This window comes from Manis javanica, chromosome 1, assembly GCF_040802235.1.
Source record: "Manis javanica isolate MJ-LG chromosome 1, MJ_LKY, whole genome shotgun sequence".
NCBI classification, from domain to species: Eukaryota; Metazoa; Chordata; class Mammalia; order Pholidota; family Manidae; genus Manis; species Manis javanica.
The window spans coordinates 121,740,172-121,763,068 of record NC_133156.1 but is presented as its reverse complement, the minus strand read 5'-3'; the positions used below and the strand labels follow the sequence as shown (position 1 = coordinate 121,763,068).

The 22,897-nt window shown below is 39.2% G+C and overlaps 1 protein-coding gene across 5 annotated transcripts in view; it reads right to left on the bottom strand.

Annotated features, from left to right (window-relative positions):
* Positions 1-22,897, bottom strand: part of CPLANE1 (ciliogenesis and planar polarity effector complex subunit 1) — a 197,196-nt gene that overhangs the window by 5,693 nt on the left and 168,606 nt on the right. For all 5 annotated transcript variants that reach the window (XM_073236980.1, XM_073236989.1, XM_073236985.1 and 2 more), the window contains 4 exons: positions 5,644-5,702; positions 5,018-5,185; positions 3,819-3,946; positions 85-174 (listed from right to left, as the gene is read on the bottom strand). In XM_073236980.1, the coding sequence (XP_073093081.1) occupies positions 85-174; positions 3,819-3,946; positions 5,018-5,185; positions 5,644-5,702 (445 nt within the window). The remainder of the gene's footprint in view (positions 1-84; positions 175-3,818; positions 3,947-5,017; positions 5,186-5,643; positions 5,703-22,897) is intronic.

Below are 22,897 nucleotides of genomic sequence, written 5' to 3'. Positions count from 1 at the left end.
ATCTGTATTTGAAATTTCTAAGAGTGATTTATGATTGTTAAAAACTTAGTATTAAGTCCAAGAACCTTCTCCTCCATCCCTTACCTTTTGGGAAGGTAATTGGAGATGGCACTGCCTCTCTTACGGCCATTTTTGCTCCACCAGCTTTTTTCTGTTTGGTAAAAGTGGCTATTCCTGTAAAGACAGGCAAAGTTCTTTAACCTTCCATACACATGCATGATTATTCACACACAATATTGTAAGTGCTTGGAAGACAGAAACCTTATGATTAGTAGGGATCCAATAAATGTGCTTGATTTGAACCAAGAAAGTAAAACTCAAGTGCAGATGAAGAAAAGGAAAACTACTTTGAACCTGGTGTCCTCATAGCACAGCAGTGGTCTTTTTTCAAATGGCAATGTACCTTGATACATCTCTGGCAACTGGAAAAGCCAGGCACATAAGCCTATTAGCAATACACACCTCAACAGAATGCTAAGTTACATTTTATCAAGAGAATGATTAACTAAAACTTCTTAAATTCCAGGATTAATAGCAAGCATTTACTGTTTATGTTGTCCAAAATGTTCACAAATATCTTCAGAAAAACTCATTTATAAATGAACTGCAGTGAATTTAAAACTCTTGAAGGATCCTTCCACATCTGTGCAATGACTGAACTTGCCCCCTCTGGTCTCAGGTCACCTATCCTAACAACTAGGAAGAGCCTGGAATCAGTCATGCCTGGATTTCCCTTCCATTACCCCCAAATACTGGGGGACCAAAGCCTTGAACGTAGCCAGGGGAAATGGCTCAGTTGGGGATGTGGTAGAGGCCACACTAGTCACCATCTAGACAGTCAGAAAGATCAGCATGTTTTAGAAGCCCCCCCAGGTGCCTCTCTTACCTTTGTCTTACAGGTCTGGAGAAAATAAGTAACAGATTAATTAGCTTAATTAGCTAGGCATATGGTGGTATTTTCTGACAGTATAAATACTGCAATACTGGTCTATTAATATTCTTGGACAATAAGTAGTTTATAAATAAATATTTTTAGGCAAAAGAGCTAAATATCCTTTTTTTTCATTTATCCAATTATTCAGTTATTTAATTTGTTCAATGTGAGGGGTAATACAAATGAAGAAGAAAGTGTTTCTACCTTCAAAAAATTTAGACTAGCATGGGACATAACATTTTATAAGTAACTACAACATAAGACCTGTTGCAGTAGAGCCTTGAGGGGCATAAACATGTGATTGAGGGTTCAAAGGACAAAAAAAAATTACTATTTTAGTTACTATTTATCTCTAATATTCACAATCACCATGCAAGTTAATATTAGCCCAAAATGAAAATATGGATGTTAAAATTCATTGTTTCAGGTTAGAAGAACTAAAAAATTAAGACTAGAAGTCTTCCAATACACAGAGGTGAGGCATTCAAGGTAGAAGGGAGAACTTCAATGAAGGCATGGGAGCACAGAAGCGTGGCGTGTGGTCGGAAAACAAGTTGGCATGCAACACAGATTATATGGACTATATGGGAAGACGAGGCTTACGGAGGCAGAAGGGGAGGACACCTGGAGGGCCAGGGAGAGGGTCTGGACTTGTCAGCCTGGGTAGGGGTCCCTGAGAGGCACCTCATCAAGCATAGCCCAGCAAGGGCAGGTAAGGGGACCAAGGGAGGGCTACAGCCTCAGCCCAGTCAAGCACCAGGTAGCAATACAGGCCTAACATTTGGGCAGGTCCAAGAGAAAGACATATTTTGATATAATCCAAGACTTTTTCATCTGATCATCAGAAGCCATCATTCAAGTTTAAAATCCTCACCAATTTTGGATATTTCTGTGATTTTGGTAAATGTATCAAGTGTAAAACAAAATTTTAAGAAAACATGGCTACTATTGTGAATTTTAATTTAATATAGCACTATTTTCTTACTGTAATTTGTCAATCAAAAGCAAGAGTTAACCAAACTACAAAGTTTTATCAAAAGGATTGGAATTTATGGAATTTTCAATTTTCTAAATTGAGGCAATATGATGTGTGGGTTTAAAGTATGTAGGCTGTAGATCCAAACTGGGCTTAAACCCCAGCTCTGGCACTTCCTAGCCATCGGTAGCAATCATTTCAACTTCCTCTGCCTTGATTTTCTCATCCTTAAAATGGGAACATAATAGTACCTTTCTCACAGGGTTATAATTAAAGAGCTTAAATAGAACCTGGCACATTGTTATTATACACATATACAACATGTTAGCTATGATTATACATTTTTAATGTGTAATCATTTTATAAATAAGTATATTTTACATTAGAAATCAAAACCCCAAAAAGGCAAAATTTACTAGAGGAAGGTGAGCAATAAATAACGTATCTTCAAATGTGGAAAAGGATGTTCAAAAAGTAGAAAACATATTTCAATCTGAGCCTCTTCACATTTCTCTTATGTGTGATCTAGCCATCCTGAAATCTATCAGAACTTGATTTGTAAAAATGCCTACACCTTTAGCCAGACACACAAAAGAAATAGATTCCCAAATAAGTTATATCTAACTTATTGACTGTTCAAATTCTATTACAAAAAGGCCATTAGTTTAAAAAGATTCCTAGGGACTTTTTTATTAAGGTGTTATTGACATACACTCTTATGAAGGTTTCACATGAAAAAAGAATGTGGTTACTACATTCACCCATGTTATCATGACCCTCCATGCCCCATTACAGTTACTGCCCATCAGTGTAGTAAGATGCCACAGAGTCACTATTTGCCTTCTCTGTGCCACACTGTGTTCCCCAAGATCCCCCACACCATGTGTATCAATCATCACACTCCTCAATCCCCTTCTCTCTCCCTCCCCACCTACCCTCCCCCACCCCTCCCCTTTGGTAACCACTAGTCCCGTCTTGGAGTCTGTAATTCTGCTGCTCTTTTATTCCTTCAGTTTTGCTTTGTTGTTATACTCCACAAATGAGGGAAATCATTTGGTACTTGTCTTTTTCCGCCTGGCTTATTTCACTGAGCATATTATCCTCCAACTCCATCCATGTTGTTGCAAATTGTAGGATTTGTTTCTTTCTTAGGGCTGAATAATATTCCATTGTGTATATGTACCACATCTTCTTTATCCATTCATCTACTGATGGACACTTAGGTTGCTTCCATATCTTAGCTATTATAAATAGTGCTGCAATAAACATAGGGGTGCATATATGTCTTTTTGAATCTGAGAAATTTTATTCTTTGGGTAAATTCCTAGGAGTGGAATTCCCAGGTCAAATGGTATTTCTATTTTTTGTTTTTTGAGGAACCTCCATATTGCTTTCCACAATGGTTGAACTAGCGTACATTCCCACCAGCAATGTAGGAGGGTTCCCCTTTCTCCACATCCTCACCAACATTTGTTGTTGTTTGTCTTTTGGATGTTGGTCATCCTAACTGGTGTGAGGCGATATCTCACTGTGGTTTTTATTTGCATTTCCCTAATAATTAGTGATGTGGAACATCTTTTCATGTGCCTGTTGGACATCTGAATTTCTTCTTTGGAGAATTTTCTGTTCATATCCTCTGCCCTTTTTTTAATCGGGTTATTTGCTTTTTGGGTGTTGAGGCATGTGAGTTCTTTATGTATTTTGGATGTTAACCCCTCCTAGGGTCTTCTTAATTCATAGCAATAGAACAAAATCCCCACAGCTAAGTCTTTAGTAATCCCTTACATTCTGTTGAAATGAGAATTGCTTTTCACCAAGATTTATAGCTTTTACTAATGAAAACACAACTTTGGAGACAAGAAGAAATAGGACCAAATGACACAAGATAAAAAAGCTTTTAAGACTTACCATGTGGCCACAAAGGGCCTTGAGGATGCCTGAAAGGTTTCCCCTTTGGGGTATGACTTGGTGTGCATATACATTTGACTTTTCCAGGTTGATTTATTGGAAAATTGTGATGACCATGCCGATTCTCTCTTAAGTAGAAATTACATGACTGTTATATTCCTAGAATCTCACATCAGTGATACAGCACAGTATTTGAAAAAACGCAACACTAGCTCAGATTAGCACATTCACTTGACATTGCTATTCTGACCTTCGTGTACTTTCAGTGCACAGCTAACAAATTATTCTTCCAATCTTATCCCTCAAATTTGATTTGTATTTTTCAAAGAAATTGTTTTTGGTTATCTCTTTATCCATCTTAAATCTCAATGTACCTGGCCATTATTTATGTATTAAATACCCTTCTTTAGTATAGAAAAGAGTCAGGGGGTATGTTGAGTACATGCCAAATTACAAACACACAAGTAATCTAACTATGTTGGATTATGTTGGATAGTATTTCCTCTAGGCTTTAAAGTTATGTGATTATGTTTATAATCCTAACCATTTATTTTGACTAACGTAATTTTTAACAACACTATACTGACAATTCATGTTCACCTGATGAATCACCAACAATATAACTTTGTGTGTTTGTTTGCCATATATAAGAAGCTTTACACCTGGGCATTTTTCTTTACTATTCTGTATGTAATTCCTGCCTAATGAATTCATATACAAACCTATGGCACATCATTAATTTAGGAAGAAATATGTAACAGTATCTACAATTGAATCAGCAATAACTGGGCAAGGTGGAAGACAGAGAAGAAGAAGTGGTGAACTGCTGGGCACTGTTTCTCCAAGAATGGAGCCAAATGGAGAACTGAGAGAGCACTTACAAGGCAGTTTACAGAAGAAAAAATTAACAAAACCTACAGAAAAAAAACAGGATTGAACAGATATCAAAACCGTATTAAATATACTTAAGTGCTTTGCTATATCTTAATTGAAGATTTAATGCCATTTTAGTCTTTTTCCTTGGTAATTCTATAAATGTATAAAGACCTCAAAATTATGGGCATTCTTTTTCTTCACTTTATTATCAATTCTGAGCAGGAAAGATGGAAATACAATTGAACTTTAGTCATAAAAGTACTACGTTGCTTCTTATCACAGCTGACATTCTCTTGCAAAACAATATGCAAACTTCCTCTTACCCTCTTGGAGGAAGGGATCCTTGTTGTCTGGAAACCGGAACAGTTCTGGGTTTGTTAGGCAGTGGTTTCCATGCAGGTGCTGGTAGTTGTACTGATTCAGATAACAGTTCATTCATCAGAGTGTGTGCTTGTGAGATTCGACGACTATAGTGGTCAGAGAGTAGCAATCTTTAGACAAAGAATTAAACATGTAATAAAACAGTCATTTTCAGTTCATATTCCGAGAGATCATAATGTTTGAAGACCACCTAGCATTTGTTTTTTCAATGCTCTCCAAGTGCAATTCAAATTTCAGATTTCTGAAAACCATTAGGCAGTATTATTAAACCTATAGTTACGGCATTTGGGGTATTTGTACAATACACATATAGTCTGGATTAGGGAAAGAGGGGCCAGTAGAAATAAGTCATGAAAAATGAATGGAATAAATAATATTTGAAAGCAAATTCCTAAAAAGGCAAGTGGAGTCTCATTGTTTTCTTGCAATTTTCTCCCATAATTTTATGTTTATTGACAAAAAAAAAGGAATACTGTGAAAACTAGAATTCCTAAGGCATTTATTTATCTATGCTTTGGATGAAAAGCTGGAGAGAAAATTTTGCTCAGGGTATAGCTACCAAACTCACCTGTCTTTTTCATGCTTCATCTTTTGTCTGAGCCTAATTTCCCTTGAAGTCAAGTAAAACTGCACAAGAAATATCCAGTTAGTTCATTATTGCTCAATTCAAATAATTAAACCATGATGGCCCATTGAAAACATGAACATTCCACTAGTCAGTTTTAACAGGAAGTTAAAACAATCTTGCTATTTATGAAACAGTGCAAAATTCTGTCATATTTGATGAAGCTTCCTACTCCAGACCAAAACATGAAAATGTTAAATTAAAGCATCATGTAATTAAAATAAAATCCAGTTTAGTAAGTGGAATGGAAAAGCTATTTTAGTAGCTAAATAAATGTATTTACTCAAAAGGAGAGAAGCTTATTAGCTGCATTTCAAAAGGAAAATAACATTTTAAGTATGGAGACATCTCTACTTCATATTCAGTCTTGGGGCAAATCTCACTAACCAGAAATTTGGTTCACAAAGCAGAAAAAATAAAAATAAATAAAACCATCATTTTGATATTAAAAAAATTTTTTAAATTAAAGTGCCACTGATATACAATCTTATGATGATTTCAAATATACAACATACCAGTTCAACATTCACCCATATTATCAAGCCCTCATCCCCATCCAGTGCAGTCACTGTCCATCAACATAGTAAGAAGTTACAGAATCGTTAAACGTATTCTCTGTGCTGTCCTACCATCCCCGTGAACAACCTGCACTGATTGCGAATTGTTGTGCCTCTTATCCCTTTTCCCTCCCACAGCATCCTCCCAAACTCCACCCCATTGATAACCACTAGTCCCCTCAGTGTTTATGAGTCTACTGCTATTTTGTTTCTTCTTTTTTCTTTTGTTTTTATACTCCACAAATAAGTGAAATCATTTGGTATTTGTCTTTCTCCATCTGACTTATTTCTCTGAGCATAATACCCTCTAGATCCACACATGTTGTTGCAAATGGGAGACTATCTTTTCTTTTTAGGGCTTAATAATACTCCATTGTGTGTATGTATCACATTTTCTTTATCCATTCGTCTACTGATGGACACTTAGGTTCCTTCCGTATCTTGGCTATTGTAAATTGTACAGCAATAAACATACAGGTGATTATGTCTTTCCAAATCAAGTACCTTGTTTTCTTCAGGAAAATTCCAAGGACTGGGTCAAATAGTATTTCTATTTTTAGTTTTTTAAGGAACCTCCATATACCTTTCCACAATGGTTGCACCAATTTACATCCCTACAGTGTAGGAGGGTTCCCATTTCTCAGCATCCTCGCCAGCATTTGTAGTCTCTTGTCTTTTGGATAGTGGCCATCCTAACTGGTGTGAGGTGATCTCATCATGGTTTTGATTTGCATTTCCCTGATGATTAGCGATGTAGAGCAACTTTTCATGTGTCTTGTTAGCCATCTGTATTTTTTCACTGGAGAAGTGTCTGTTCTGATCTTTGGCCCATTTTTTTCATTGGTTTATCTTCTTTTTTGGGTATTGAGGCATGTGAGTGCTTTATATATTTTGCATGTTAACCCCTTATCAGATAAGTCATATATGAATATATTCTCCTATACTGTAGGATGCTTTTTTGTTCTGCTCATGGTGTCCTTTGCTGTACAGATGCTTTTTCATTTGATGTAGTCTCACTTGTTTATTTTTTATTTTGTTTCCCTTGCCTGAGGAGATGGGTTCAGGAAAAAGTTCCTCATGTTTATATTGAGATTTTTGCCTATATTTTCTTCTAAGAGCTTTATGGTTTCATACCTTACATTCAGGTCTTTGATCCATTTGTAGTTTACTTTGTGTATGAAGTTAGACAACAATCCAGTTTCATCCTCTTACATCTAGTTATTTAGTTTCCCAGCACCAGCTGTTGAAGAGGCTGTCTTTTCCCCATTGTATATTAACAGTACCTTTATCATGTATTAATTTGCCATATATGTGTAGGTTTATATATGGGCTCTCTGTTCTGTTCATCTACGTGTGTCTTCTTTTGCCAGTACCACACTGTTTTGATTACTGTGACTTTATAGTAGAGATTGAAGTTAGGGACCATAATCCCCCCAGCTTTGTTTTACCACAGGATTACCTTGCCTATTCGGGGTATTTTGTGGTTCCATTCTAATTTTAGAACAATTTGCTCTACTTCATTGAAGAATGCTGTTGGAATTTTGATAGGGATTGTGTTGAATCTGTAGATTTCTTTAGGCAGGATGGCTGTTATCCATGAGCACAGGATGTATTTCCATTTATTGGTATCTTCTTAATTTCTCTCTCATGAATGTCTCGTAGTTCTCAGGGTATAGGTCTTTCACTTCTTTGGTTACGTTTATTCCTAGGTATTTTATTCTTTTTGATGTAATTGTGAATAGAATTGTTTTCCTGATTTCTCTTTCTGCTAGTTCATTGTTAGTGTATACGAATGCAACAGATTTCTTGTACTAATTTTGCATCCTGCAACTTTGCTGAACTCAGATATTAGATCTAGGAGTGGATTCCTTAGGGTTTTTTATTTACAATATCATGTCATCTGCAAACAGTGACAGTTTAACTTCTTCCTTTCCAATCTGAATGCCTTTTATTTCTTTGTGTTGTCTGATTACCGTAGCTAGGACCTCCAGTACTATGTTGAATACAAGTGGGGAGGCTGGGCATGCTTGTCTTGTTCCCAATCTTAGGGGAAAAGCTTTCAGCTTCTCGCTGTTAAGTATAATGTTTGCTGTGGGTTTGTCATATATGACCTTTATTATGTTGAGGTACTTGCCCTCTAAACCCATTTTGTTCAGAGTTTTTATCATGAATGGATGTTGAATTTTGTCGAATGCTTTTTCAGCATCTATGGAGATGATCATGTGGTTTTTGTCCTTCTTTTTGTTGATGTGGTGGATGATGTTGCTGGATTTTCGAATGTTGTATCATCATTGCATCCCTGTGATGAATCCCAATTAACCATGATGTGTGATCCTCTTGATGTGTTTTTGAATTCGGTTTGCTAATATTTTGTTGAGTAGTTTTCTTTTTTTGTGGTGCCTTTGCCTGGTTTTGGTATTAGAGTGATGCTGACTTCATACAATGAGCATTGGACATATTACTTCCTCTTCTATTTTTTGAAAAACTTTGAGAATGGGTATTATATGTTCTCTAAATGTCTAAAAAATTCAGCGGTGCATCCATCTGGTACAGGGGTTTTGTTGTTGCGTAGTTTTTTGATTACTGATTTAATTTCATTGCTGGTAATTGGACTGTTTAGATTTTCTGTTTCTTCCTGGGTAAGTCTTGGAAGGTTGGATTTTTCTAGAAAGTTGTCCATTTCTTCTATGTTTTCCAGTTTGTTAGCATATAGATTTTCATAGTTCTCTAATAATTGTTTGCATTTCTGTGGTGTATGTCATGATTTTTCCTTTCTCATTTCTGATTCCATTTATGTGTGTAGATCCTCTTTTTTTCTTAATAAGTCTGGCTAAGGGTTTATCTATTTTGTTTATTTTCTCAAAGAAACAGCTCTTGGTTTCATTTATTTTTTCTATTGTTTTATTCTTCTCAATTTTATTTATTTCTTCTCTGATCTTTATTATGTCCCTCCTTCTGCTGATGTTGGCCCTCATTTGTTCTTCTTTTACCAGGTTCAATAATTGTGAATTTTGACTATTCATTTGGGATTGTTCTTCCTTCTTTAAATAGGCCTCGATTGCTATATACTTTCCTCTTAGAACTGCCTTCACTGTTCCCAGAGAAGTTGGTGCATTGTGCTGTTGTTTTAATTTGCCTCCATTTATTGCTGTTTGAATTTGATCATTGGCCCATTGATTATATAGGAGCATGTTGTTAAGCCTCCATTTATTTTTAAGCCTTTTTCTTTTCTTTGTACAATTTATTTCTAGTTTTATACCTTTGTGATCTGAGAAGGTGGTTGGTACAATTTGAATCTTTTTGAATTCACTGAGGGTCTTTCTGTGGCCTAGCAAGTGCTCTGTTCTCAAAAATGTTCCATGTGCACTTGAGAAGAATGGGTATCCTGCTGCTTTTGGGTGGAGTGTTCTGTAGATGTCTGTTAGGTCCATCTGTTCTAATGTGTTGTTCGGTGCCTCTTTGTCCTTACTTATTTTCTGTCTGTTTGATCTGACCTTTGCAATGAGTGGTGTGTTGAAGTCTCCTAAAATGAATGCATTGCATTCTGTTTCCCCCTTTAATTCTGTTAGTATGTGTTTCACATATGCAGGTGCTACTGTGTCCAGTACATAGATATTTATAATGGTTATATAATCTTGTTGGATTGACCCCTATATCATCAGGTAGTGTCCTTCTTTGCCTCATGTTACTTTCTTTGTTTTGGAATCTATTTTGTCTGATACAAGTACTGCAACTCCTGCTTTCTTCTCCCTTTAGTTTACATGAAATATCTTTTTTCCATCCCTTCACTTTTAATCTGTGTCTCTCTTTGGTTTTGAATTGAGTTTCTTGTAGGCAGCATATAGATGGGTCTTGCTTTTTTATCCATTCTATTGCTCTGTGTCTTTTGATTGGTAAATTCAGTTCATTTACATTTAGGGTGATTATTGATGAATATATACTTATTCCCATTGCAGGCTTTGGACTCGTGGTTACCAAAGGTTCAACAGCAGCTTATTTACTATCTACCTGTCTAACTTAACTCACTTATTATGCTCTTTTAAACACAATCTGATGATTCTTTATTTCTCTCCCTTCTTTTTCTTCCACCTCCACTCTTTATATGTTTGGTGTTTTATTCTGTACTCTTTGTATTTCCCTTGACTGATTTTGTGATAGCTGATTTTCTTTTGCCTTCCTATTAGCATTTGAATGGTATACTTTTTTTCTGTGGTTTTATTTTCCTTTGTGACAGCTATTTAGACTTAGGAACACTTCCATCTAGAGCAGTCCCTTCAAAATACATAGTAGAGATGGTTTGTGGGACGTAAATTCCCTCAACTTTTGTTTATCTGGGAATTGTTTAATCCCTCCTCCAAATCTAAATGATAATCTTTCCGGGTAACATATTCTTGGTTCGAGGCCCTTCTGTTTCATTGCATTGAATATATCGTGCAATTCCCTTCTGGCCTGTAAGGTTTCTGCTGAGAAGTCTGATGATAACCTGATGGGTTTTCCTTTGTACTTGATCTTTTTTCTCCCTCTGGCTGCTTTTAATACTCTGTCCTTGAAAGATGGCGGCATGAGAGGTGACACAGAGGCTTTCTCCTAAAACTGCACATAACACAGGAATATAACTAATACGACTAATCCTGAAAGAGCAACAGGAAAGATGTCTGCACCAAACTGAATACACCTGGAGAAAAGAATAAACCTCACGGAACAGGGTAACATACCAAAGCCGTGGTCAGTGGGACCCAAGCCCCTCCCCCACCCCAGATCACCTGCAGGAGGAAGAGAAATGCAGCAGGGAAGGACTGGAGGCCTGGGACTGTGGAACACCTAACTCTGAAGATCTGCTCTGGGAGCAAAAACCTACATTTCATGGTGATTTCATGATACTCTTGTGATTAGGGGGTTGGAAAGCTAAGACAGGCAGAATACCTGCGGAGCCAGAGATTCCAGCCATTTGTGGAAAGCAGGGATCCATATTCAGCTTCTCTGGGACAAAAGAAAGGCAGGCAGTCTGAGAGACTACCTAACAGCAAGAAAGCTGCTAATGGGGCAAGGACTGCACAGAGCTTACTGCTCAGGAGAAAGAACAGGTAGACAAAATTGTCTGGGTGTACACTGCCCAGCAGGTTGAGAACTTTTTCGATCTTCAGGCACTACAGCTCCCTGGCTGGCTATACAGCTTGAAGGACCCTCTGCATGATACACAGCCTACTGTGCCTTTCTCCCTACCAGCCCCACCTGGCTCGCAAACTGGCAAACCCTAACCTGGTGATAGGCCAGCCAGAGGGAGGCCCCATCTACAGGAACCACAAATGCAAAACATAGAGGCTTATACCTTTGTGCTCGGTCCACTGGTTCTGGCACTGGAGGCAGTGATAGCAGCAGGGAAGCAGGACACAGCTCTTTCCACCCCCCAGGCACCAATATTGCTCCCCAGCAATCCCAGACATTTCTGCAGGGGCTGGGCTGGGCCAGAGAGTAGAGCTTCTGGGCATTAGAGGGTGCCATATACAACTATGAAATGCCAAAGGAACCTGGATCAAACTAAAATTATGAATACAACATCTGAGAAAGATTCAAATGATACTGACCTCATGAAGCTTCCTGAAAGAGATTTCAAAATAAAAATAATTATGCTCATGGAGGTACAGAAAAATATTCCAAGAACTCAGGAATGAATTCCGGTCAGAGATCCAATCGTGAAGAGCACAATGGAGGGTATTAAAAGCACTTACGGTCACAGAGGATGAATGAAATAGAAATAAGAGAAGATGAATACAAAAGAACCCGAGGCACAGAGAGAAAAAAGGATCTCTAAGAATGAAAGAATATTGAGAGAACTGTGTGACCAATCCAAATGGAACAATATTCGCATTACACAGGTACCAGAAAAAGAGAGAGACAAAGGGTTAGAAAGTGTCTTTGAGGAGGTAATTGGTGAAAACTTCCACAATCTGGGGAAGGAGATAGTCTCTCAGGCTATGGAGGTGCACAGATCTCCCAACATAAGGGACCCAAGTAAAACAACAACAACATATATAGTAACTAAAATGACAAAGATTAAGGATAAGGACAGACTATTAAAAGGAGCCAGAGAGAGAAATAAGATCACATACAAAGGAAAGCCCATCAGGCTATCATCAAATTTCTCAGCAGAAACCTTATAGACCAGAAGGGAGTATCATGATGTATTTAATGCAATGAAGCAGAAGGGCCTTGAACCAAGAATACATTACCCAGCAAGATTATCATTTAAATTTGAAGGATGGATTAAACAATTTCCACATAGGCAAAAGCTGAGAGAATTTACCTCCCACAAACCATCTCTACACTGTACTTTGGAGGCACTGCTCTAGGTGGAAGTGTTCCTAAGGTTTAGTAGCTGACACCAGAGGTAATAAAACCACAGTAAAGAAAGTAGAACAGTTAATTGCTAAGCAAATGAAAAATTAAATCAACTATCCCATAAGTCAATCAAGGGATAGACAAAGAGTACAGAATATAATACCTAATATATAAAGAATGGAAGAGGAATAAAAAGGGAAAAAAAGAACCTTTAGATTGTGTTTGTAATACCATATTAAGTAAGTTAAGTTAGACCCTTAGATAGTAAGGAAGTTAACCTTGAAACTTTGGTGACCACAAATCTAAAGCCTTCAATGGCAATAAGTACATACCTATCAATAATCACACCAAATATAAATGGACTGAAAGCACCAATCAAAACACAAAGACTCATTGAATGGATTAAAAAACAAGACCAATCTATATGCTGCATACAAGAGACTCACTTTAAACCCAAAGACATACACAGACTAAAAGTGCAGGGACAGAAAAGATATTTCATGCATCTAATAGGGAGAGAAAAGCAGGACTTGCAGTACTTTTATCAGACATAACAGACTTCAAAACAAAGAAAGTAACAAGAGACAAAGAAGGACATTATATAATGATAAAGAGATCGATCCAACAAGAAGATATAGCCATTATAAATATCTATGTGCCCAACACTGGAGCACCTACAGACGTGAAATAAATACTAAAAGAATTAAAAGGGAAAAAAGAATGCAATGCTTTCATTCTAGGAGACTTCACCACTCCATCAAACAGACAGAAAATAAGTAAGGACACAGAGGCACTGAACAACACATTAGAAAAGATGGACCTAACAGACATCTACAGAACTCTACACCCAAAAGCAGCAGAATACACATTCTTCTCAAGTGCACATGAAACATTTTCAAGAATAGATCATATAATAGGCCACAAAAAGAGCCTCAGTAAATTTTAAAAGATTCAAGTTGTACCAACCAGCTTCTCAGACCACAAAGGTATGAAACTGGAAATAAAGTATGCAAAGAAAATGAAAGGGCCCACAAACACATGGAGGCTACATAGCATACTCCCAAATAACCAATGGATCAATGACCAAATAAAAACAGAGATCAAGCAATATATGCAGAGAAAAGACAACACTAATTCAACACTGCAAAATCTGTGGGATGCAGTGAAGGCCATGATAAGAGCAAAGTATATTGCAATACAGGCCTACCTCAGGAAATAAGAACAATCCCAGATGAATACACTAAATTCACAATTAAGTAAACTAGAAAAAGAAGAATGAGGACCAAATTCAGTAGAAGGAGGGACATAATAAAGATTAGAGAAAAAATAAATAAAATCGAGAGAAATAAAACAATAGAAAGGATCAATGAAAGCAAGAACTGGTTCTTCAAGAAAATAATCAAAATAGATTAACTACTAGCCAGACATTTCAAGAAAAAAGAGTCTACACACATAAAGAGAATCAGAAATTAGAAAGGAAAAATCACTACGGACAACAGAAATACAAAAAATTATTAGAGAACACTATGAAAATTATATGCTAACAAACTAGATAACCTAGAAGAAATATGCAACTTTCTAGAAAAATACAACCTTCCAAGGCAGACGCAGAAAGGAACAGAAAATCAGAACAAACTACCAGCAATGAAATTCAACTGGTAACCAAAAAACTATCTAATAACAAAACCCCTGGACCAGATGGCTTCACTGCTGAATTTTATCAAACATTTAGTGAAGCCCTAATACCCATTCTCCTTAAAGTTTTCCAAAAAATAGAAGAAGGAATACTTCCAAATTCACTCTATGAGGCCAGCATAACTCTAATGCCAAAACTAGGCAAAGACACCACAAAAAAAGAAAATTACAGACCAATATCCATGGTGAACATAGATGCAAAAATACTCAAGAAAATATTAGCAAACCGAATTCAAAAATACATCACAAAGATCATTCATCATGATCAAGTAGGATTTATTCCAGGGATGCAAGAATGGTACATTTGAAAATCCATCAACATCATCCACCACATCAACAAAAAGGACAAAAACCACAAGATCATCTCCATAGATGCTGAAAAAGCATTTGACGAATTCAACATCCATTCATGATAAAAGCTCAACAAAATGGGTATAGAGGGCAAGTACCACAATATAATAAAGGCCATATATGGCAAACCCACAGCTAGCATTATACTTAACAGCGAGAAGCTGAAAGCTTTTCCATTAAGATAGGAAACAAGACAAAAATTCCCACTCTCCCCACTTCTTTTCAACATAGTTCTGGAGGTCCTAGCCAAAGCAATCTGGCAACACAAAGAAATACAAGGCATCCAGATTAGCAAGGAAGAAGTTAACCTGTGACTGTCTGCAGATGACATGATATTCTAAATAAAAAACCCTAAGAATCCACTCCTAGATCTAATATCTAAATTCAGCAAAGTTGCAGGATACAAAATTAATACACAGAAATCTGTTGCATTCATATACACTAATGATGAACTAGGACAAAGGGAAATCAGTAAAACAATTCCATTCACAGATGCATCAAAAAGAATAAAATACTTAGGAATAAACGTAACCAAGGAAGTGAAAGACCTATACTCTGAAAACTACAAGACACTCATGAGAGAAATTAAAGAAGATACCAATAAATGGAAACACATCCCATGCTCACGGATAGGAAAAATTAATATTGTCAAAATGACCATCTTGCCTAAAGCAGTCTATAGATTCAATGCAATTCCTATCAAAATACCAACAGCATTCTTCAATGAACTAGACCAAATCATTCTCAAATTAATATGGAACTACAAGAGCCCCCAAATAGACAAAGCAATCCTGAGAAAGAAGAATAAAGCTGGGGGGATTATGATCTGTGGCTTCAAGCTCTACTACAAATCCACAGTAATCAAGAAAATTTGGTACTGGCACAAGAACAGACCCATAGACCAATGGAACAGACTAGAAAGCCCTGATATAAACCCAACCATATATGGTCAATTTATACATGATAAAGGAGCCATGGACATACAATGGGGAAATGACAGCCTCTTCAACAGCTGGTGTTGGCAAAACTGGACAGCTACATGCAAGGGAATGAAACTGGTTTATTGTTTAACCCCATACACAAAAGTAATCTCGAAATGGGTCAAAGACATGAATGTAAGTCATGAAACCATAAAATTCTTAGAAGACAACATAGGCAAAAATCTCCTGAATATAAGCTTGAGCAACTTCTTCCTGCACGCATCTCCTCGAGCAAGGGAAACAAAAGTAAAAATGAACACATGGGACTACATCAAACTAAAAGGTTTCTATATAGCAAAGGACACCATCAACAGAACAAAAAGGCATCCAACAGTATGGGAGAATATACTTGTAAATGACATATCCAACAAGGGGTTAACATCTAAAATATATAAAGAACTCACTCCTCAACACCCAAAAAGCAAATAACCCAATTAAGAAATTGGCAGAGGATATGAACATACAATTCTCAATAGATGAAATTCAGATGGTCAACACACACATGAAAAGATGCTCCACATCACTAATCATCAGAGAAATGCAAATTAAAACCAGAATGGGATATCACCTTACACCAATAAGAATGGCCAGCATTAAAAATACTAAGAACAACAAATGATGGCGAGGATGTGGAGAAAGGGGAACCCTCCTACACTGCTGGTGAGAAAGTAAGCTTGTTCAAACACTGTGGAAAGCAATATGGAGGTTCCTCAAAACACTAAAAATAGAAATACGATTTGACCCAGGAATTCCATTCCTAGGAATTTATCCTAAGAGAGCCCAGTTTGAAAAAGACAGATGCACCCCTATGTTTATTGCAGCACTATTTACAATAGCCAAGAAATGGAAGCAACCTAAGCGTCCATCAGTATATGAATGGTTAAAGAAGATGTGGTACACATACACAATGGAATACTGCTCAGCCATAAGAAACAAATCCTATGATTTGCAACAACATGGATGGAGCTGGAGGATATTTTGCTCAGTGAAATAAGCCAGGCGGAGAAAGACATGTTCCAAATGATTTCCTTCATTTGTGGAATATAACATCAAAGCAAAACTGAAGGAACAGAAACAGCACCAGACTCACAGGCTCCAGGAAGGGACTAGTGGTTACCAAAAGGTAGGAGTGTAGGAGGGTGGGTGGGGATCATGGGGGTACACATTGTGTGGGGGTCACGGGGAAGACAGTGTAGCACAGGGAAGGTAAACAGTGAATTTGTGGTATCTTACTATTCTAATGGACAGTGACTGCATCGGGATATGGGTGGGGACCTGATAATGTGGGTAAATGTAGTAACCACATTGTTTTTTCATGTAAAACCTTCATAAGAGTGTATATCAATAATGCCTTAATGAAATTTTTTCAAAAAATACTGTCCTTCTCTCTGATCTTTGCCATTTCAATTATTAGATGTCTTTGTGTTGTCCTCCTTGAGTCCCTTGTGTTGGGAGATCTGTGGACTTCCATGTTCTGAGAGACTATTTCCTTTCCCAGCTTGGGAAAGTCTTCAGCAATTATTTCTTCAAAGACACTTTCTAACCCTTTTTCTCTCTCTTCTTCTTCTGGTAGCCCATCATGTGAATATTGTTCCATTTGGATTGCTCATAGTTTTCTTAATATTCTTGCATTCCTAGAGATCCTTTTATCTCTCTGCCTCATCTTCTCTGTATTCCTGTTCTCTGATTTCTATTCCATTAACAGTCTCTTCCACCTCATCCAGTCTGCTCTTAAATCCTTCCATTGTTTGTTTCATTTGTTATCTCCCTCCTGAATTCATCCCTTAGCTCTTGAGTTTCTCTGTAGCTCCATCATCATGCTTATGGCTTTTATTTTGAATTCTTTTTGAGGAATATTGGTGATTTCAGTCTCAGCAAGCCCTCTCTCTGGTGCTTGAGGTATTTTGGACTGAACAAAGTTCTTCTGCCTTTACATGGTGATGGGAGTGGTCGCCAGCAAGTGGCATGTGTGTCAGCTGGGAGAACAAAGTCCCTTCCTGCTTGCCGGTTGCCTTACCTGTCTTGGCTGTCTGTGCTGGTTAACCACAAAAGGCAGCAACCTCTGGGTTAATCCCGAGCTTCCATCAGTGAGGCGGCCCTCGGGATGGCCTAGGGCTCTGGTGCGGGTCGCAAGCCAGCGACACATGTCCTGCCATGAGAACAGAGCCCTTTGTGCTTCCTGGACTCTGTGCCCATCTCTGCTGTATGCACCAGTCCAGCACGTGCAGGGAGCAGCCTCTGGGTTAATCCTCTGAGTTGCTGTGGGCGTGGCAGCCCTCGTGGCGGTCTAGGGCACTGGTGGAGCTTGCAGGTGAACAGTGCGTGTTCTGCCATGCGAACAAAGTCCCTTTTGTTTTCTGGACTCTGCTCCTGTCTCCACTGTCTGTGCCAGTCAACCACGCACAGGGAGCAGCCTCTGGGTTAATCTCCTTAGCTGCTGTGGGCGGGGCAGCCCTCTGGATGGTCTGGGGCACTGGTGGTGTCGCAGGCAAGGGGTACGTGTTCTGCCATGAGAACAAAGCCCCCTTGTGCCTCCTGGACTCTCCGCCAGTCTCCACTGTCTGTGCCGGTCAACCGTTCACAGGGAGCAGCTCATGGGTCTGGGCCAGTTAGCCGCACACAAGGAGAAGCCTCTGTGCTAAACTATGTGATTGCTATAGGCAGGGCTGCTCCCTGGCTGTTCCGCAACAATGGCAGGTCAGCTGGTTTGCCTGCAGTGCCAGCGGTGGGGAAGGAACATCAGGCTGCTCATCGCCACGAGGGGCTTCGGAGCTGCATTGCCACCCTGGGGGCTACAGCACCTGAAATTCCTTAAAGTTTCCAGGCTGCTGGAATGAGTATGCCAGGACAATTTTCTCCACCTGTTAAACCCTTGTCCCTTTAAGACTTTTTTTTAAAATTGTTTATTAAGGTATGATTGTTATACACTCTTATGAAGGTTTCACATGAAAAAAACAATATGGTTACTATATTTACTCATATTATTAAGTCCCCACCCATACCACAATGCAGTCACTGTCCATCAGTGCAGCAAGTTGCCAGAGATCCACTATATCCCTTCTCTGTGATACACTGTTCTCTCTGTGATCCCCCACACTATGTGTGCTAAACATAATACCCCTCAATCCCTTTCTCCCTCCCTCCCCACCCACTCTCCCACACCCCTCCCCTTTGGTAACCACTAGTTCATTCTTGGAATCTGTGAGTCTGCTGCTATTTTGTTCCTTCAGTTTTGCTTCATTGTTATACTCCACAAATGAAAGAAATCATTTGGCATTTGTCTTTCTCTGCCTGGCTTATTTCACTGAGCATAACGTCCTCCAGCTGCATCCATGCATCCATGTTGTTGCAAATGGTAGGATGTTTCTTTCCTATGGCTGAATAGTATTCCATTGTGTATATGTACCACCTCTTCTTTATCCATTCCTCTACTGATGGACACTTAGGTTGCTTCCATATCTCGGCTATTGTAAAAAGTGCTGCGATAAACATAGGGGTACATATGTGTTTTTGAATCTGAGAACTTGTATTCTTTGGGTAAATTCCAAGGAGTGGGATTCCCGGGTCAAATGGTATTTCCATTTTTAGTTATTTGAGGAACTTCCATACTGCTTTCCACAATGGTTCAACTAACTTACATTCCCACCAGCAGAGCAGGAGGGTTTCCCTTTCTCCAAATCCTCACCAGCATTTGTTGTTCTTAGTCTTTTCGATGCTGACCATCCTTACTGGTGTGAGGTGATATATCATTGTGGTTTTAATTTGCATTTCCCTGAGGATTAGTGATGTGGAGCATTCCCTTTAAGACTTTTAAAAAGCCCACTTTTCTTTTGTCCCAGGGCCGCCGGCTGTGGAAACGTGTTTGCAGTCTCAATCTCAGACCTTGCTTTTCCACTCCTCCAATATTCAGTGCACCATGCAATGTGTGTATGTGCGCCCAGGGCAGACCACCAGGGCTGGTTATTTAGCAGTCCTGTGCTTCCACTCCCTCCCCACTCTGTTCCCTTCCTCCCACTGGTGATCTGGGGTGGGGGTAGTACTCAGGTCCCACTGGGTCATGGCTTTGTATCCTACCCTTTTCCATGAGATGTTGGGCTCTTGCAGATGTAGCCTGGCTCATGTACTGTATCTTCTGGTCACTCTTTTATGAATAGTTGTATTTGCTGTATTTTCAATATATATATGGTTTTTGGAGGAGATTTGCACCACCCTACTCACACCGCCATCTTGAGAATCCTCCCAGTGCATAGATATTTATAATGGATATATCCTCTTGTTGAACTGACCCCTTTATCATTATGTAATGTCTTTGTCCCTTGTTACTTTATTTTGAAATCTGTATTTTCTGATATAAGTATTGCTACTCCTGCTTTTTTCTCCCTATTATTAGTATGAACTATCTTTTTCCATCCCTTCACTTTTACTCCATGTTTGTCTTTGGTCTCCTATGAGTCACTTTTAGGCAGCATATAAATGGGTCTTATTTTTTAATTCATTCTGCCATTCTATGTCTTTTGATTGCTGCATTCAGTCCATTTTCATTTAAGGTAATTATTGATAGATATGTACTTACTCCCATTTTGTTAATTGTTTCCTGGTTGTTTTTATATCTCCTCTGTTCCTTTTTTCTTCTCCTATACTCATTATTTGATGGATTTTTTTTTAGTATTGTGACTAGATTTTCTTTTCCTTTTTTTGTGTGTGTCTGTACATATCTATTGTAGGCTTTCAATTTGTGGTTACCAAAGTTCAAAGCAATCCCCTTGCTATATAGTAGTCTATCTCAAATTACTGATTACTCTATTTCAAACACAATCTAGAAGTACTTCCCCCCACCTTCTTCTTTTTCCTCCTCTACTCTTTATGTATTAGGTGTCATATTCCGCACTTTTTGTGTACCCCTTGACTGATTTTTGTGAATAATTTAATTTCATACTTGCCTGCTAAGTAATTGGTCTACTACCTTTACTGTGGATTTATTCTCACTGGTGAGAGCTATTTAGCCTTAGGAACATTTCCATCTGCAGCAGTCCCTTTAACATGTCCTGTAAGGCTGGCTTTATGGTGGTGAATTCCTTCAACTTTTGTTTATCTAGAAGTTGTTTAATCCCTGCTTCAAATTTAAATGATAATCTTTCCAGGTAGAGGTTTCTTGGTTGGAGATCCTTCTGTTTCATTGCATTACATATATCATGCCACTCCCTTCTGGCCTGTAAAGTTTCTGCTGAGATGTGTGCTGATAGATGAAGGGGTTTCCTTTATAAGTAATATTTTTTCTCTCTCTGGCTGCTTTCAACACTCTCCTTATCCTTGATCTTTAACATTTTAATTATTATATGTCTTCGTGTTGTCTTCCTGGGGTCCCTTTTGTTAGGGGATCTCTGTGCTTCCATGACCTGAGAGACTATTTCTTTGCCTAGATTGGGGAAGTTTCAGCAATTATGTCCTCAAAGAGACTTTCTATCCCTTTGTGTCCCTCTTCTCCTTCTGATACCCCTATTATCTGAATATTTTTCTGTTTGGATTGGTCACACAATTCTCTTATTATTCTTTCACTCCTATAGATCTTTTTTTCTGTTTGGGGGTTTGTTTCCTTGCTCCCTAATTTCCAAACTGTTTATAATTTCTTTAACCTGTGAAAGGCTGTTATTAAATCTCTCCATTGTATGCTTCATTTCAGATGCTGTTTCTTCAGCTGAGTGGCTCTTTTGAAGGTTGTCTATCTTTTTGTTGAGGTCCTCCCTGAGATCTTGACTATTTTTGTGTAGACCTGTGAACATGTTTATGACTTTTACTTTGATGCCTTTATCTTAAGACTGGTGATTTCAGTTTCATTCAGCCCTCTTTCTGGTCCTTTGGTCTTGTAGTTTTTTTTGGAACAAATTCCTCTGCTTCATTTTTCTAGTATTTCCTATGGAGTAATAGATTTATGAAGGAGGTGCCCACTAGTGCCCAGAAGCTCAAGACACTTCACTTTCCAGTGCAGGAGCCCCAGTTGTTAGCATGCAGTGGGCAGAGTGCCTGTCTGGCTTGTAATGCTCTGATTTCAGGCTCACTGGCTGCTTTGGCTGCTTTGGCTGTGCCTTTGTGATCAGTGCAGAAGTCTCTGCTGGAGTTGCTATGGGCAGGGCCACCCTCCACCTGGGCTGCAGCAGAGGAAGGGGCAGGTGGGACCAGCACTTGCCAGGAGAAAGGAGCTCCCAGGACTGGCTCCCACATTCAGTTTCCCAGCTGGGGCCAAGAAAGGTGGGAGGGTCTCCCTCCGCCTACCCAGCAGCAAGTTTTACACCACTGCCAGGCCAAGTGGGATGTCAACTGGTCATGCACACAGGGACAAGCCTCAGCACTGCACCGCTAGAGCTGCCATGGGTGGAGCCACCCTCTACCTGGCCTGAAGCAATAGCAAAGGCCACAGGCAGCAGGACTGGTGCCTGCCAGGAGGAAGCTGCTCCTTGGTTTTGACTCCTGCTGGCAGTTCACTGGCTGGGCCAAAACAGAGTCGAGAAAGCTGGAAGGGTCTCCCTCTGCCCAAGGGCAGCAAAGTCTGACCCTGCTGCCAGGCCAAGGGGGCCATTCACAGGCTGTGCAACATAGGGAGAAGACTCAAGGCATGTTTCCAAGGAGTAATAGAGCATCTGTCGCTCCAGAGAGTTCCCAACCTGTTGGGTCAAGGGTGGGCTGAGGAGGTATTGTCCACCTGCCTTTTCCCCTGAGCAGAAAGTTCCATGTAACGCTTGCCCCCTGGCACCCCTCCTGCTACTGGGAAGTTTTTGAACTGCCTGCTTTGCTTTTGTCTCAGAGGGGCCAGTAGAGCATACCTGTTCTCCACAAATGGCTGGAATCTGTCTCACTGAGTGTTCCACCTGTCTTTGTTGTCCAGTTCCACTAATCACCAGAGCACTATGTAATGTGGGTTCGTGTTCCCAGAGCAGATCTCCAGGGCCAGGTACTCAGGGATCCTGGGCCCCTGCTCCTTCCTTGCTCTGTTCCTCTTCTTTCTGCCTGTGGACTGGGGTCGGGGGAGGGCTTGGGTCCTGCCGGATCTTGGCTTCGCCACTTTACCCTTTCTATGAGGTCTTCTCTTCTTCCCCAGATGTAGGTAGTCAGTTCTGCAGTCTTTGGGTAGCTTTCAGGTTTAGTTGTATTTGCTGTATTTTCTTTTTTTATGAGTTTTTGGGGGGAGGTTTCCACCTTGCCTTCTTACTCCAGCATCTTTTTCCCAGAATGATGTTTTAAAATGTTTACCGAAACACTACTGTAGTAAATTCGCTGTGA